The sequence below is a fragment of the Heterocephalus glaber genome, unplaced genomic scaffold (genome assembly GCF_053883595.1).
Source record: "Heterocephalus glaber isolate CG9 unplaced genomic scaffold, H.glaber_assembly_v1.0 deba00000594, whole genome shotgun sequence".
Classification (NCBI taxonomy): domain Eukaryota; kingdom Metazoa; phylum Chordata; class Mammalia; order Rodentia; family Bathyergidae; genus Heterocephalus; species Heterocephalus glaber.
Window position 1 is genome coordinate 22157883 of NW_028258151.1, and position 17457 is coordinate 22175339.

A 17457-nucleotide genomic window follows, 5' to 3' on the forward strand; every position below is an offset into this window, starting at 1 on the left:
AGCGCATTTAGAAATAAGCCACCAAATTGTTCATGAAATATATTTGATTGTATTTGAAAAAATTTGAAGAGTTAATTTTATATATTTGTCTCTTCTTTTTTCTTAAGTCAGGAAATATGGTATTGAATACTTTTAGCCAAAGCTCTCTGGAAGATATAAAGCTTTAATACATCCTGTTTGGTTTTTTTTTGGTACTGGGGATCGAACTTGGGATCTTGCGCCTGCAAGGCAGCCGCCGGAACCACTGAGCTAAATCCCCAGCCCGATACGTCCTGTTTTTATAAGTCGCTGATAATGTGGTTTGGAAGTGGATATATACATGCATGTATACATAAGATATAAGAATGAAATGTACATACATTTTGAAATGAAATGCTTCAAAATGAAATGAGTAATTAGGACAGACAATAAATGTTGAAATCCCAAAGAATGAGAGGTCTGTCAGGGCCCAAGATGATAAGGAGGAGCAAAGAAATCTGGGACTTTGGCTAGGCCTGCTGAAAGATTGAAGAGACATATCCTAACCTTAGAATCATAATTTGAATATTGGTGGGATAAGTAGCATGCTTGTCTGTTTGCATATTTCATTTAAGTTATGTAGAACAATAATTCTTTTGTCCAGATGAAATTATATAGAATTTCTAAAGACAAATTTTATGAACTGCTACTAAGGATTAAATGGACAAGGAAAGGAGAAAAAAAATAGGTGCCGAAAGGAGAAAAAAAATAGGTCCCAAAAGGATATTTCTGAAACAGGACAGAATTAGGTTTAGCAGTCTGAATACAGAATGAATTCAGAGGTCTAGAAATTCTAAGAAAAAATGTGATTTGTTAAAGAAATAGGAATAATCATATATAAAATAACTGAATTAAGATTCTTACTAGTTTTCTGGGAGCCTGGATATTATTCAACACTAGAATTAATGTTGGAAAAAATAATTACTCATAAAAATATTTTCTTGTTGTAGCATGTCAGATGAAGAACAAGAAAGTGGTTGTGATACTGTGGATGGCTCTCCAACATCAGAGTCTTCGGGGCATGACAGTCCATTTGCAGAGAGTAGTTTTGTGGAGGATACTCATCAAAACACGGAACTGGTAACCTCTGCTGATACAGAAACCAAGCCAGCAGTTTGTACTGTGGTGGTTCCACCAATGGGAATAGAAAATGGACTAAATGCTGATGAGCATATGGCAAACATAGGTAAACTGAATGCTCTGATTTTCTGGTTGTTCTTTAAAAGATCTTAATTTGGGAACATTTGAGAGCAGGATTGTTCAAACATTATCAACTGCTTGGAAAACAAAAGCTGTCTTTTTTTTTTTTTAAACTTTATAGTTCTCAAATCACTGTTGTATAAAATACCTAAAGACTTTGCTAATATTTTATCAGAAAAGGGAAAAAGCACCAACTCCAGTATTTTGTTTGTTGACAGATTCTTCATGCCAGCCATTAATAAAAGGACGATCTGCCCCTGGCAGATTACACCAGCCTTCTGCAGCGGGTAATCGCCAGCAAAAATTGACATCAGCATTCCAGCAGCAGCATTTGAACTTCAGTCAAGTATGTTTATGTGTGAATTTGTAAGAGTCTTTGGGATCCGAGTTTGGCATATATATATTTTTTAATTTAGTGGGGAAAATAAAAGATTCTTAAACAATAAGTAGTCTTAATATGTTTTTCCCTTTCACTATCCATGTGACTAAAGGTAACTTGCCTGTTAATTACAATAATCTGCTTAGTTTTCCATAGAACTTAGATTGTGCTTTAGAAAGAGTTAAGTCCTTAGGTTCTCTTAGATAATTTTTCAGTGTCTTTTTTCTTAGACCTTTAAATCAGAAGATACAATAATGGATTGGTGGCTCCATTTTTTTATGGAGGTGATCATCTAACCTTAGTGGGTACTTTTAATCTATTTGACACCATGCTTGGTAATTGTGTTTCACTTGGGGAAATAAATGAATCACAGGTATTAGAGTTATACCTGGGTTCAGATCCTGGGTGATCAAAATATACAATGAATGTTTAAAAAATTTATTATAGGACCTGGGATTTAGCTCAGTGGCGCTGTGCCTACCAGGCAAACGCAAAGTCCTAAGTTTGATCCCAGTACCAAAACAAAAATGTATTACAGGAAAAGGTACATTGCCATTAATTCCCTCAAAATACTCTCCCTCACATCAAACACACTTATCCTATCATTCTTGCTACTTTCTGAAGTAGTTCTGGAAGTCATCTTTAGTATCTTTATAAGATCTGATCAAAAATATGGTGACTGCGCCTGCATAGTGCCATCCAGTGGAAAGGCAAGCTTGTGAAAACATTATGTTGTGTCCTCATCCATCTTATTCACTAGATCCGGCACTGTGCAACTTCTGGCTCTTCCTCAAAGTCACCATGGAAGGTAAATGTTTTGAATCATTTCAGGACGTGAAGGCATCCACAGCAATGCAACTAAAGATGCTGGTGAAAGAGGACTTCCAGAACTGCTTCAGGAAGTGGCAGGAATGATGGGACAGGTGTATTTGAAGCAAGGGGAAATACTTTGAGGGTGATTAATGGAAATGCATCTTTTACTGTATTGTTTTTTAAAAAATGTATTGTACTGTTCAGTCATACCTCATACTGTATATATTCCCTTGGCCAGGTCTCTTCAGTAAATCTAGACCATAGTTAATGGGAATAATAGTTACATCATGGGGTTGTTTTGGAACGTGATAAATTCATGCATGCATAAAAAATCAGCTTTACATGCAATACCTGCTCTACAAATGGTAGTAGTGATGGGGACAGTAACAGTACTAGCAGCAGTATGTGGCAGTGCCAGTACTATATGTATTAATAAATATTAAAATGTTAATAGCATAAAATTGGATATTTTTCTCTGCTAATTTTAGTACACACTAAAGTTCTGAGAAATCTGCTATGAGTTATCAGTCTTCCTTTCCTTTTATCTTATGAAATGTGTATTCAGCCATTTTTTTTCTTTGTGGTTAGGTTCAGCATTTTGGGTCTGGACATCAAGAATGGAATGGAAACTTTGGGCACCGAAGACAGCAAGCTTATATCCCTACTAGTGTTACCAGTAATCCATTTACACTTTCTCATGGGAGTCCCAACCACACTGCAGTACATGCCCACCTGGCTGGAAGTACACACCTCGGAGGACAGCCCACACTACTTCCATACCCATCATCAGCTGCACCAGTGGCCCACCTCTTAGCCTCTCCATGTACCTCAAGACCTATGTTACAGCATCCGACTTATAATATCTCCCACCCCAGCGGCATAGTTCACCAAGTCCCAGTGGGCATAAATCCCCGTCTCTTACCTTCCCCAACCATTCATCAGACTCAGTACAAACCAATCTTCCCCCCACATTCTTATATTGCAGCATCACCGGCATATACTGGATTCCCATTGAGTCCAACAAAACTCAGCCAGTATCCGTATCTGTGAAAATCCAAAACCAGTATATTGAGGAAGCTCAATGATGTAAACATTTGATTAAAAATAAAAACATGGTATTTAATAAATATTAGCCATGGCACAAAAAAAATTATTTTTGAATCATGTAGACTTGGGTGCAATTTAAACAACTTTGAGCTTTAAAAAAAAATCACTTTTAATGTGTTTTGCACATTTGGTATAACTTGTCTTTGGTCATGTTATCTTCTTATGTAGTAACTTTAGACAGGTGACTTATGGGAGCAGAAGTCCAGTTTTGCTCCTGCTATTTTTTATAAAATTGCCTTCTAACTAGTGCAAGACACGTCCACATTTGGGAAGCCATTCTGTATACAGACTTAGAGCAACAGATGCACATATGTCAGAATTACAGCATACAAGTGAATTGTATTATTTGTGTCTTAGTGTATAAATGTTGGGTCACTTAACCTAAGAAATTGAGCTATTGTTCTTTACATTTGCATGTGTCTTTTGCATGGGCAAAATGTTGCCTAGACTTTGCTCTTAATGTTGTTCTAATAATCTCAGCTGCATTGTAAACCGTTCCCACACATAGTGCCTTAAATATTTGAGGTTGTTAATGTTATTACCTATCTATAAATGTTGAGGACTGCAGCACTTAATATTCAAATCTGCTCTTTAGTTTTCTTTTGGTAGCGTAATGTTCACTTTTGGTTTTGTGTGGTATGATTTCAGATAATAGCTGTTTTTTCCTTATAAAGAGGGCAGCATGTTTGCTGTAGTTGAATTGTGCTGATTTTTCAGAATGATCTAGCTTCAAGAAAAGCAAGCAGTTAGTAGTGCTTAAGAAAAATTGATTCATTATCTAATGGATAGTTGATAACTGTCACAGCACAGCATTTTATATACTGTTAAGTGAAACTGCAATACAATCTTAAGTTTATTTTGGGAGTGTTTGGTGTATAATTGGACTTAATAAAATGTTTAGAGGTGCAGTAGGCATGACTTTGAGTAGATAATGAAAGAAATGCAAAATACTCATTGAATCATGATGTGGTTTCATCTTAGCTTGGGCAAACCATGCAGTATTTAATAGTAGCAGAATATTTACTATTGAAGCTTGAAAAGATGTGAGTTCTTTGTGTGCAATTTTTCATTTATGCATGTGAGAAGGTTTTTGTTTTTTGGTTATTTTTTAAAAGTATTTTTACATTGTAGTACTTGTTTTGCTTGTTGGTGGTGTTTGCTTATTTAATACATTCCGTCAGGGACAGAAATTACATGCTTTTTTTTTCCTAGGAAGTGTGTCTTGGGTTTTTCCCTTCCTTTTCCTTTCTCCCTTGGTGGTGATGGTGGTGATGTTTAGATGAAGTTGCTTTTACAGCACCAAAGACTTAATCATCCATTTCCTATATAAAAGGTAGCTACTTTTTGCATAGACCTCAAGTATATTGTAGTGTAGAGGTGGAATTTAAGGAAAGGTATTAAACTGAGGCTGTGTTTTAGCTTACAGGCAAGTAATAAATTGTATCATGTATCTTGAATGTATTATAGATAAGCTGCTATATAACGATTGCCACTTCAGATAGCTGTGAAATTAGGTGATTAACTAGTTGTTATTTAGCCTTCTAATTTCTGTATAAGTCTAATTACATGAAATAGAAGTTGGGGTTTTGATTTTTTACTTTGCTTTTCTGTTTGGAGTGTCATTGTAACTACTGTATTGTAAATGATGGAAAATAATTGCATATGTTATTTTGGGGTGTGTTATTTGCATCAGTATTTTATCTCTATTAATGTTTGTGCTCATCACTGCATATATAAAACTTGGATGTATCAATGTAACTTAATTTTAAAAAAATTTTCATACTGGCATTGTAGACACTTGAGAAAGCTGTATCTTGCAGGCTTGACTTAACTTTTTTTCCTTAAAAATCTGGAATATAATCTTACAGCATTTACTGGAATAAACAGTATGAAGCATTTGAGTGTAAAACTCCAAATGTTTTGGATTTACAGCATTTCTTTAATAAATGAATTGCATACCACTAGTACAGCCCTAGTACAGCGTTGACAATAAGCTAATAATGGATAAACTTTTTTTTACTCCATTAACACGGCAGTGTTTTATTTAATAATCATCAATGAAATAAATGTGCCTGAAATTGATTTTAAAAATTACAGTATTAGATCATAAAATAAAAACCAGCAGTACATTTTTAGTCACACTGAAAATGAAGGACTTAATTTTCCCCACAAGTTTCAGTGTTTTTAGTAATCAATTCTATGCATTTTATATTATATAAATAGAAGTATATATATAATACACATAAAGTAGACTAAGATTAATTTAAAAGATTATTTACAGATGACACATGAATATGGAGTCACTAAGTAAATTTGCTGCCCTCCACAGCCTTCTAATTTTATTTATATGGTCTAGCAGATTACTGGTATCAGCTCACTTCTTGGAAAAGAATCAGTGCTGGCAACGGATATTTCAGAAACACCAAGGGCAAAAGATTGATTATATCACAACAGGTACAAAACTGGCACAATTTTCTTTTTGTTCAGGGCCATGTTTCCTCCCCAAAATGGTGTATTTTCTCTATTTAGGTTCCAAGACTGAAACAGTCTTGAGAAATTGACAGTAAAGTGGTAAAGGTCAACATTTTCATACCCCAGTAATAATGTTTTTTAAAAGACAGATTGCAGTTAGTACATTGTTCTTAGTTAGTTGGAATTATGGACTTTTTAATATGTTTAAGTTAAAACTTAATTAAAAATTTCAAATTCCTGTTGAGGTCTAAATTTAGCATATGGAAAAAGGAATCTGGACGTGTACCCTCTTTAAAACCATTTTTATCAGTTTCCTTTGGTTTTAATGCTTTCTTAAATAAAACACTGCATGATTTCCAAGTTGCATATTTGCATACTATTTTAATTTACAAATAGTTTTTTCTAATCAGATATCCTGATCTTAGTTCTTCTTTCTTTCATTCAGGATGTTTAATTGTTACTTTTTCATTTTTTAAATCTCTACTGCTAATTTTTAACTTCGTTTGTGTTGAGTAAAAGTTAAATCATACACTGCAAGGTGTAGGAAGACTTGTTTTCATGAACCCAATGATATAGATTTGATTACTAAGTTTGAACTGTTAACCGTTTAACAATTTTAGACTTGTGGCTTTCTTTCTTTGATTTGTTTGTTTTGCTTTTACTTCTATGCTACACTAGTTTGCCATGTAGCAATTGCACTGTGCAATATTACAATAAGGACTGGGAAAATTTTTATGGATGTAATGTCTATTACAGTTTGCGATAGTATTTCTCTCTAGTTCTCAGTGATTTAAATGTGACCAAGCCTTCTGTACTTTGTCACAAAAAGCGGGTTTTCCAGGTGACTATTTTGGTGAGTGTCAAAATAAGAATTTATGGTGTAATACTGTTGATTCACTTTGAATTAAAATATATATATTGCAGCAAAAAGCTTGTTGACTTTTTTTTTTTCTTCAGTCCAGTACTGCTTACAAGGTAGAGCAGGGAAAGGCAAACAACACTGGAGTACCTGAATTATGTCATCTCATTTCACTCTCAAAGCCATCTGTGAGATAGTAGTATGATTGTCATTATATGACATTATATTGTGCATAGGCACAAGATGTTTAAGTGACTTGCCCATAGTCACATTTCTAGTGAGTATACAGTAGATATGAATCAGGCTACCTAACCATAACTAATTACTTTCCTCTGGTTCTTTTTATTATAATTATTAATGATTATTATTTTTCTTGGAGGAGGGTTGATACAAGGTCATGCTATGTAGTGTAGTTTAGGTTGGCCTTGAACTTACTATGTAGTCCAGGCTGGCCTCAGACTTCTAGCAGTCCTCCTGCCTCCCCCTTCTGAGTGCTGGGATTACAAGGGTGCGCCACCACACCCAGCTCTCCCCTGGCTCTTCTTAAACTGAAGTCTGACACAGAGTTCCAGAAGTATCAGCAATCACGGGATAACCATGGCCCATTTTCCTTGAATACTAAGTTTTGTGAAATATTTTTGAGAGTAATACATTGGTTCAATATGCATAGATGAAGAATAGGAAATCATATGAATTTTAAAATAGGAGACATGACATTTCAGGAGAATGTAGGGCAATTTATGCCCTCAAACACTCCCTCGTTCAGCATCTATAGGGACGTTTTGGGGCGAGCATTCTACCACAACATGGTGATTTGTTTTGGTCTTAGTTTTGTTGCTAGAGATTGAGTCCAGGGCTTCATACATGCTAAGCCAGAACATACCAGTAAGAATATATATTCTCTCTGTAAACTCTTCACTGAAGCACAACATGTGCACTCTTCAGTGTTCACATTCCTTGTGTGCATATGCCACAGTTTATTTTGTTAATGGTCATGGGAATAGTTTCCATCCTTTAGTTAGTGGTGCTACAAATATGTTACTCCATATCTTTTGGTGAACATATTCATGCATTTCCTTTGGGTATATAAGCATGGAATTACTAGGTCATTTCATTAGCTACTGCCAAATAGTACATACTCCAAAGTACTCAAATTAATTTACACATGGTAATATGAGGGTTCTTAGTTGCTTTATTTCCTCACAAACATTTTTGGCTTCCATCATTATTTGAATGGGATTTCATTAAAATATGAACATTTTCTTTTAGGCCGAAGCACTGATCCCACATACAGATGAAATCCAGATTTTGCTGTCTATTTGAAAGTAAATTGGACTATTGGGAATACTAAGAAGTATGGATCTAGGAATATAAAATTTGTTTCTAAGGGAGGTTAATAGGATGAAAACAGTCTCTGAGCAAGAGATTTAAATTAGTCAGTGCCTGGCACCAGGTAGGTATGTCATAAGTCACTCAAGATATTTCTGAAGTATTCACATTCCAAGCACTATATGCTGAGCATCTCTCAATGGGCAAAGCAGAAGGCACTTTCACTCTTGCAGATCTTACCTTACGAGTGGTGACTTTAAATAATAAGTACATTCAGGCAGGTAAGTGAAGAAAATACAGTGGTAAATGACTAGGGGAGCAAGTCAGGATGCCTCAGTCAAGAGTTTGGGCTGTGAGGGGAGTGGTAGCTCACATTTGCCTGATACATAATTTTTAATTGGGCCAGTTATGGATAATGTTTTCTGTTGTTTTTTGGCACCGGGGATTGAACTCGGGTCCTTGCGCTTGCGCAGCAGGTGGTAAAACCACTGAGCTAAATCCCCGGCCCAGTTATGGATAATCTTACTTTCCACCCAAATATTTCAGCATGCATATGTAAAAAGAATGACTTTCTCAAACTAACCATGAAATCTTTCTAGCAAAAGCAACAATTCTGTAACATTTAATTTTCAGTCTGTAGTCAAATTCTCCCAATAGTTTCAAGAATATCTTTTATAGCTGTTTTCCCCTGTTTCAGGAGCCAGTGTTTACTCATTGCATTTGGCTGTGGCATGCCTCTGACTGCTTGTCATTCAGAGCAGTCTCCCATCTTTTTTTCCTTAATAACATTTACGTTCAGGCTAGAACATTGTACTTTTTGGATTTGTCCGGTATTTTCTGCATGCTAACCAACTTTTCTGTTTTCTTTAAAGGTAAAATCAGGTCTAAGGCTCGATTAAATTCAGTGTCTGTTCATTTGCATAAATAGTTATGGGAGCTGAGTCCTTACCCGGTTGGGAGGAACATAATTTCAGGTTTTCCACTGTCATTGATGACACTTGGTTAAAGACATGACTAGCAAATCTCATTTGTTTTTGGCTTTCTTACGCACATATTATTTTCCTCTCTTCCCTTACTCTCCTCTTTCTTGTCTCTTACCCCCCAACCCCTGGCCTTTCTCTCATCGCTATGGATTCATGAATTTTTGTTTTATTTAATTGTCTTCGATTCATCTCAGTTTTTTTTTGACATCACCTTGTTAGTCTGAATGTTTCCTTGCTTCCTGGCCCAATAAGGCATCTTAGGCTCCCTTTCTCCATATCCTACCTCAACTCCAAAGAGCCCAGGTTTCAGGAGACCCAGAATGTGCAGGTTTTTATGAATTAGAAAAATAAGGTTTTTTTTTCTTGTACTAGTGTCCAATTGTGGTGTCCTGGGTACTGCTGACCAAGATTAGTTCCTAGTTTAGCTTTAATGCTATATCCCTGTTACTCAAGCTCATATCTGATTTGATTTATGGAGAGATGTTGCTTGTGCAGCAACGACTGAGCCCCTGTGAACATTACTGATCTTGAGCCCCTCTTAGCCAGGGACATTGACTGCAGATGATAATTGAGAGTCACACTGAATAGAGAGAAGGGGTGTCAGAGGGTGTGTGTGGAGGAAGTCATCTAATAAATGTAATGTATAGTGCCGTTTCCCTTACGTTCAGCTCTTGTGCCCAGTGAGTGTTGAGTAGATGTGGACACTAAAGCTTTACATTATTTAGCAAATCTTAGTCGTGTTTGTATTATATTCACAGTGATGATGGGCCTGAACCAGATGATGAGATGAGAGCAGGAACTGTGCAGCAACTTCACCATGGCCTCCTTATCCCTTCTTTCACCATGTTTGTTACAATTATCTGCTCTTCCCACCAGCTAGAAAATCTGAATTGCACTATTTTTATCTTGTAGACTCTCTATCTTGGACACTTGCTCTGTATCTGACCACGCTAAAATGTTTAAGTAAGTGGATAAAATCAACAATCATGTTTAATGGAATTTAGGAGGCCCACTATTTATTATCTACTCTGACATTAATGAGATAGCATGAAAGCCAGGTGTGGTGCACACGTGTAATTTCAGCACTCAGGAGGCTGAGGGAGGAGAATTGCCATAAGTTTGAGACCAGCCTGTGCTACATAGTGAGTTCAAGATCAGCCTGGAAGACATAGTGAGACCTTGTTTCAACAACAACAAATTAGGTACTATAATTTTGACAAAGTTTGGGGTTCAGTGTCCTCATTGGTAAATGAGAGAGCTTGGGGTTGCAAACTGAGAGCAACAACAGCTGGGCAGGGTAGGCAGATGACCACAGGAAGTGACGCAGACTGAGTGGGGACTGTGAGTGTGGAAAGTAAAAGCCCCATGCAAGAGTCAGGAAGACACGGACTATTGCAGACCCAGTGTGCACCAGCCTCTAGTATTTTGGGAAAACAAATGTTGACAATTTCAAAGTTTAGACTTTTTAATATTTTAAATACAGTGTATATCAAACAAGTTATCTGCAGGCATGAGTTGGTCTGTGAGTATCCTGTTGCTCAATTGTGAGTATCATTTCTGCTTTGACTTTGAGTAATTCAATACCGTACTGCTATGTTGTGTTCTGGCCAGCAGGGGGAGAAAGTTCTCTAATAATTTTTCTTTCAAGTTTGGTCTCATAAAAACTTGAAAGAAAAAAGCTGAAATAATGGGCAGTGTAGGTTAGGGGCCCTGGACATTAATAACGTAATGTGAGAAGCTCCTAATTTTTCTAAATATATTTTTTTAAAAATGAGAGCATTCCAAGTCTCAGTGAATTCTTAAATTAACTACTTAGACTGATTGACTTACGAAGTCAAAGGAAGGACTTCCATTCATCCATCCTTTCCTCCACTGCCATGTACACCTTCTTTGTAGTCAGAAAAATATGCAGGCCTTTTATCTCCAGCAAAAGAAATAAAACAGGATTTGGCAGCTTTAGAAAGAGAGGAAAAGGTAAGAAGAAAAAAGCCACTCAAACCTATATTGTACCAGAGTCATATACTTCATTCTCACAAAAACCTCTTCCTGTGCCAAAATTTATCTTTATTTTTTATTTTTCCTGTTTTTGAATTTCGCAGGAAAAAAATGCTCTGTAGTTGATTGATGATAGCACAAAAAAAGCAGTGTTGAAATTTTGGCACTGTGGACTCTGTAGCACAGGACTACATCTCCTGAATTAAATCCAGTGCTGGGCAGCAGGGACAAGGGAGGGGAAGATGTATACATACATATGTACTTACATGTTTGATATAAATTGTGTTAGTACATAGAATGTGGTGGCACATAATTTATAAATGATGATAAGAGTATTTGACATTCCATTATAAATTCCATATTGGTTCTCATGAGATAGAATCAAAAGTTGATTGAGTTTTGCCAAATCCTTGTAACTGTAGCAACTTAAAGTTAGAATGTGACCATGATTTGACAAAATTGGGTTATGCACAAATGCTTGATTACTATCTGATGTGATAAAGAGGTTGCTTATGTTATTGATTAACAAGTATTCTGGCATGAATGTTCATTTTTGTTTTTTTTTATATTTAAGACCAAAGTGAAACGACTTCACTTGTTCAGCACTGGCATGAGTGAATTCTTCGCTTAATCTGATGATAGTTTTCAAATATTGGAAGCATATGGCATCCTTCAATTTTTTTTCCTATTCATATTAAATGGCTGCTGATGTATTTTTTCTCTCTTTTTTATTTGCACTGGTGATAGAACCCAGGGCCTTTGTACTGAGCTACATCCCCAGTCCTTATTATTTTATTTATTTATTTTTGAGACAAACATCTCCCTGAATTGCTCAAGCTGGTCTCAAATTTGCAATTCTCCTGCCTCAGCCTTCTAGAGTTGCTAGGATTATAGGCACACACCACTGTGCCAGCTGGTACACACTTTTAAATTTAATTTGCATTATTATTATCTCCTCTACTTTCCTAAGTTGACTCCTGACAGCCAACAGTAATAAACCGAGCCCTGACTTGTAGTGTTTACCAATTTCCATAGTGTAAATACTCCCATCACACATAATTTCCACCTTCCTATGTGCTGTCACTGAACAGAGTTGGAAAGAGATATACATTATTATTTATAGATACAGCAGACATAAATAACTTCAAGAGCATACAGATGAGAGTAAGATGTATAGAATAATAAGAAAGTAATGTTCTGTGCACAAGTAGCCCTCACTTTGGACAGTAGTCTGGAACCATAAAAATAACTGCTCAGGCTGAAACCTTGGAAGTGATGGAAAAACTACAATTGTCTCATGACATTTGAAATTTATTGTTAATGTATTATAAAATCTCTTACTGTTGGTTTTCAGTGTCCAGGGGAAGAAGAAATGGTAAAGCTAGATAAAGCTAAGTTCTCTCTCCTCTCTCTCTCTCTCTCTCTCTCTCTCTGTCTGTCTTGGGATTGAACCCAGGGAACTCTGAGCTACACCCTCAACTTCCCACCCTCCTTTTTAAAACTTGAAAAATTTGAGACTGGTAAATTGCCAAGACTGGCATTGAACTTGCTATCCTCCTGCCTCAGCCTCCTGTATAGCTAGGAATTACATGCTTGCATTACCGTGTCTGGCTGTTTTACTGCTTTGTAAAAAACTCACCCACAGTTTAAGCATTGCTTGCATTCTTCTTCCTGTGTAACTTGAGATACATCTTTTCTATACTTTGGCAAATTGTCATATTCCTTTCTAAGTTCGGATTAGCTTCCAGCATTTTATGGGTTGTACTTTGAATGTCATGAAATATCTCTGGAATTCCTCTTATGTGAATGTTTTTTCAGTATCATTTCCTTTCTGGCTTGTCTTCAGCCTTTTTTTTTTTTTTCGATGTCGGGAATTGAGCTCAGGACCTTGCACTTGCCAGGCAGGTGTGGCGCCACTAAGCTACATCCCAGGCCCAGTCTTCAGCCTTTTTGTCAGAAGCACTTTGCTCATGTATGTAGCTAAGTCCGCCTCTCCTGTGTTCCCTGGCTGCATCTGCACGGTCTCCTGAGCAGCATGTGGATCAACATACCTACTCACAGCTATTGCTTCCATGGCTCCATATGCTCCACTTTTATTGCTCACATTATTGCTTTTCATTTCTTTCCTGCACCTTCATCTTTCTGGCCACTTCTCTCCTTAGAATATCCCTTTTTATAAAATGTTATATGGAATCCCAACATTCTGGGAGGCTGAGGTAGGAGGATGGCAAATTTGAGCCCCACCTGGGCAATTTAGTGACTTAGTAAAACCCTGTCTCAAATAAAAAAGTGCTGGTGATGTAGCTCAGTGCAGAGACCCTGAGTTCAATCCCTAATACCACACACACACACACACACACACACACACACACACACAGAAAGTTATGTGGGTCCATCACTAGAAGACCAGAAAGTAACACAACCACATGCTTTGGTGTCTGTGAACCGAATAACAGGTGAGTGATGATTAGTCACTGACAGCCTTTGAAAAAAGCAATGTGATTGGCTACTGTTCATGAAGCACATCTGTTATTAGTGATTGGTGGACTAAAGGGCTAGCCCTGAAGTGTGTACTTTATGCAATCATTCACAATCACTAAAATTTGAGCTGCATTGTAGGCAGACCAGTGTTACTTAAGTAAATGGAACTTGAACATATTGGCACATGAAGTGAGGGCTGCCTGTATTACCATTGTTTTAATATAATTCAATTGTAAGTTTACATAATTCAGTTTTAAATAATGATGGTGTATAACAAAATTCCTGAAAATTCAGTAATCAGCTCTCACAACTGGGACAAGCCAGATCCAGCCCACCACTGCAAAACTCCATAAAGCCTCAGCCGAGGTGGCACACATGTGTAATCCCAGCTACTTGGGAGGCTGAGGCAGGAAGATCACAAGTAGGAGGCTAGCTTGAGCAACATAATGAGACCCTGTTTTCAAAATAAAATTAAAACGGTCTGAGGGTATAGCTGAGTGGTAGAATATCCTTGGCTTCAATCCCCAGTACTGCAAATGAGAAAAACAAAAGACAACAAATTCCAGAAACCATTTAGCACTTCCCATGTATGTTGACGGCTGAGGAGCTGAGACTTAAATTCACAGGAAGAAGGGCATAGACAGAGCTGTTACACCAAGGCTGATATTTTTTAAACTCTGCAGAATATCTGCATTCAAATAAGCTAACGGGTTACAAGAAGCCTACAACCTTATTGTATATCTTCTGGGTATCTATAAAGAGGAGATGTTTGAAAATCAATAACTTTTAATTAAAATGCAACATTTATTTTAACTAAACTACATCTGTCCCATTTTATTTCTTTTAGGAATAGTGGAGAGAATCTTAGCTTGTGCTAGATTTTACTGCAGTAGCAAGTGGCCCCTAAAGTCTCAGTAGTTGAAAACAGCACGGGTTTATCTCTTGCCCTTGTTATATGTTGGTCCCAGATCAGTGACAAGTTTGGTCCTGGCTACAGGTCACATATACTCCATGGGGCCTGGTCATTCTAGGATCCTAACTTTAGGGGTCATATATATTGGCCATGTTGGCCCAATGGAAGAGAGAAAAATAGCAGAGTTGGACCTTGCGCTGGTTCTTAAGACTGATGAGTGGAATTGGCATGCTGTCACTTTTGTCATAGTACCACTAGCCAGAAAACCCACGTGGCCTAATGTAAGTGAGGAGGAAGAATAATCAGAGCAGGACACACATGGTAACATGAAGTGTAGCCATCTTACAGGAAGTGAGGAGTAGGAACAAAGATGTGTTTTGTTTTTTTGTCTTTGTGAGGAGACAGGAATAACATTTCAAAAACTCCCAAAGTTCAGGGATTTGGTTTTTTACAAATTCTTTCATTGAGATGAGGTAGGTACTTAATTTTCAAAGGTCTCAATACTCCAAGTGTGTCTATCTATCAGCATTGGCACCGCATGAGAGTTTGTTAGAAATGCAGACTCTGGGTGATCCCAGACCTCTTAATCAGAATCATTTTTAAGCACCATCCCCATGTAATCTGTGTGCACGTTAAAATTTGTGAAATGTAAGCCTAGTGGACATTCCTACCTGGATGTTCTTGGTTCCTTTTCCCCTGAACCTGCCTTTCCTATACCTCCAGATGTCTATGCCAATGTCGCCCATCTCTCCCTTCTCCTCCCTCTTTCTTCTCCGCTTGGCCTTATTCATTACCCCTGTCAGAGCAGAGTTTCCTCACCATCCTGTCCTTCTTGGAGCAGACCTAGGAATGTGTCTAACCCTGACTCCCTTCCTTTCTCCTTGTCTACTCCCTTACCCACCCAACCTCCTCATTACTCACCATGGCATCTTTCCAAAGTTCACTTCTGATCAAGATGGTAGCAGCTGAGGTGACGGGGTGGCTCGGGGCAAGAGAGGGGGCCAAGAAATCTATAATCTAAGTGAAAGCAGTCTCAGATCACAGTCAGCTTTGGGGCAAGTCTTTGACCAGTTTCCCCAAAGCTCAAACATCATTCTCAGCTGAGCAGTGGTGGTATTCTGGGGAGGCTGAGGCAGGATGATCACAAATTCAAGCCCAGCCTAGGCAGTTTGGCAACTTAGTGAGATCCTGTCTCAAAATAAAGAAGGGGTTGGGGATGTAGCTCGGTGAGAAGGCCGTGTTCAATCTCCAGTACCAAAAACGAAAACTAAAACCACACAACTCACTTTCAGGTCAATGTCCACATCTCTTAATTTTTCCATACGATGTCCCTCATCTGCCTCACCAATGTAAACTCTCACTGTTTCTTGTACTAAACAATATTAGCAACGAGGTCTTGTCGGGAGATGCCAGTGGATTTACAGTTTCACATCTTGGCACGGTTGAACTGCCCTCTTTCTTGCCCCCATCTTGCATGGCTGTCATGTTCTGGCTCCAGGATCACCTCCTCTGCAAGCTTCCTCTGACCTGGAAAGAGATTTACTATCTCCTACCTTATGTCATTTTCACCCACGGCATAAATAATTGTTTGGTAATTTTATTTCTCCCTAGCTACATCCTGACACTTTGGAGGACATGGATTTTGTTTTACTCATCTTCATAATCCCATGTAATAGTGTTGGGTTATAGTAGGTGCTCAGTAAAGGTTTATTGAATGAATGGAGTGAAGGTTAAAATGAGGGCTTAAATCAGGCATTGAGAAGTGGTGTGATCGGATTAATGTACAAAAAGGGTTTACAGTTAAGCACATAACAGGCACTCAAGAATTGAAAATGTGATTATTATTGTGCATGTTGTCTCTAAAAGGGTGATGGTTTTGTCTAGTCTGAGATACAGCAACTGGACTGTCTAATAAAATAGAAATGTTTTTGGCAGATGAAAAGGGTCATTTGTTCTTTAAAGGAAAGACATTTACTGCTAGTATGCTAATACCCCTTGTTAGAATATGCATTCCTTATAATATACTTCGTATGGACCTTTCAAGAATGATAGATATTTAAAGTGAAAATTTAAATATAAAATCCCTTTCTTTTTGTATGCTTGAGAAAGATTATATGACAATAATATCTAAGCTTTATGAGGTACCTCATTCCATGTTTAGTTTTTGTCTTTAAAACAGTTTTTTTTTTTTTTTCCAGTACCAGGATCGAACTCAGATCCTTGAGCTTGCGCAGCAGGTGGCAAAGCCATGCAGCTAAATCCCCGGCAGTAAAACAGCTTTCTTGAGATATGATTTACATTAAGAATTTTCTTGTTTTAATTCAGTGAACTTTAGTATCTCCAGAGTTGTATAACTTTATGACCACAATTTAGTTTTAGAACATTTCTATCACCCTATTGTGCCATTTAATCACTCCCCTGGTCTCAAGCAATCACTGATCTACTTTTTGTTTCTTTGGGTTTGCCATTTTTGGGGGGATATTTTATATAAATGGAATTACAGAATACATAATGTGTTGTGATTGGCTTTTTTCCATTTGGCATAATATTTTCAAGGTTTATCAGTGTTACAGCATGTATCAGTTCATTGTGCCTTTTTATTGAGGAATAGTATGGTGTTTTACCAAATGTGTTCATTTTTTTACCAGCTGATGGATATCTGGGTTGCTTTCCCTTTTTGGTTATTGTGAATAATGATATTACAAATATTTGTATAGATATATTTGTGAGGACATATGTTTCTATTTGTCATGGGTAGATACCTTGACATCTTGGGTAGACATTTCCAGGTTCCTTGAAGGGATATGAGGTACAGAGTTTTAAACTTTTTTCAAGGTTACCAGTTCTTAGTGATGGAGTTAGAGCTTGAAGTCAGATTGTAAATCACTGAGATTTTCAATGGCCAATC

The 17457-nt window shown here is 37.3% G+C and overlaps 1 protein-coding gene across 10 annotated transcripts in view; it reads left to right on the forward strand.

Annotated features, from left to right (window-relative positions):
- The window catches only part of Hipk3 (homeodomain interacting protein kinase 3), a 137872-nt gene extending 130953 nt beyond the window's left edge, over positions 1 to 6919 (forward strand). For all 10 annotated transcript variants that reach the window (XM_087205539.1, XM_004852070.4, XM_004852069.4 and 7 more), the window contains 3 exons: positions 969 to 1204; positions 1437 to 1564; positions 2999 to 6919. In XM_087205539.1, the coding sequence (XP_087061665.1) occupies positions 969 to 1204; positions 1437 to 1564; positions 2999 to 3460 (826 nt within the window). In that variant the 3' untranslated portion in view covers positions 3461 to 6919. The remainder of the gene's footprint in view (positions 1 to 968; positions 1205 to 1436; positions 1565 to 2998) is intronic.
- The last annotated feature ends 10538 nt before the right edge of the window (positions 6920 to 17457 follow it).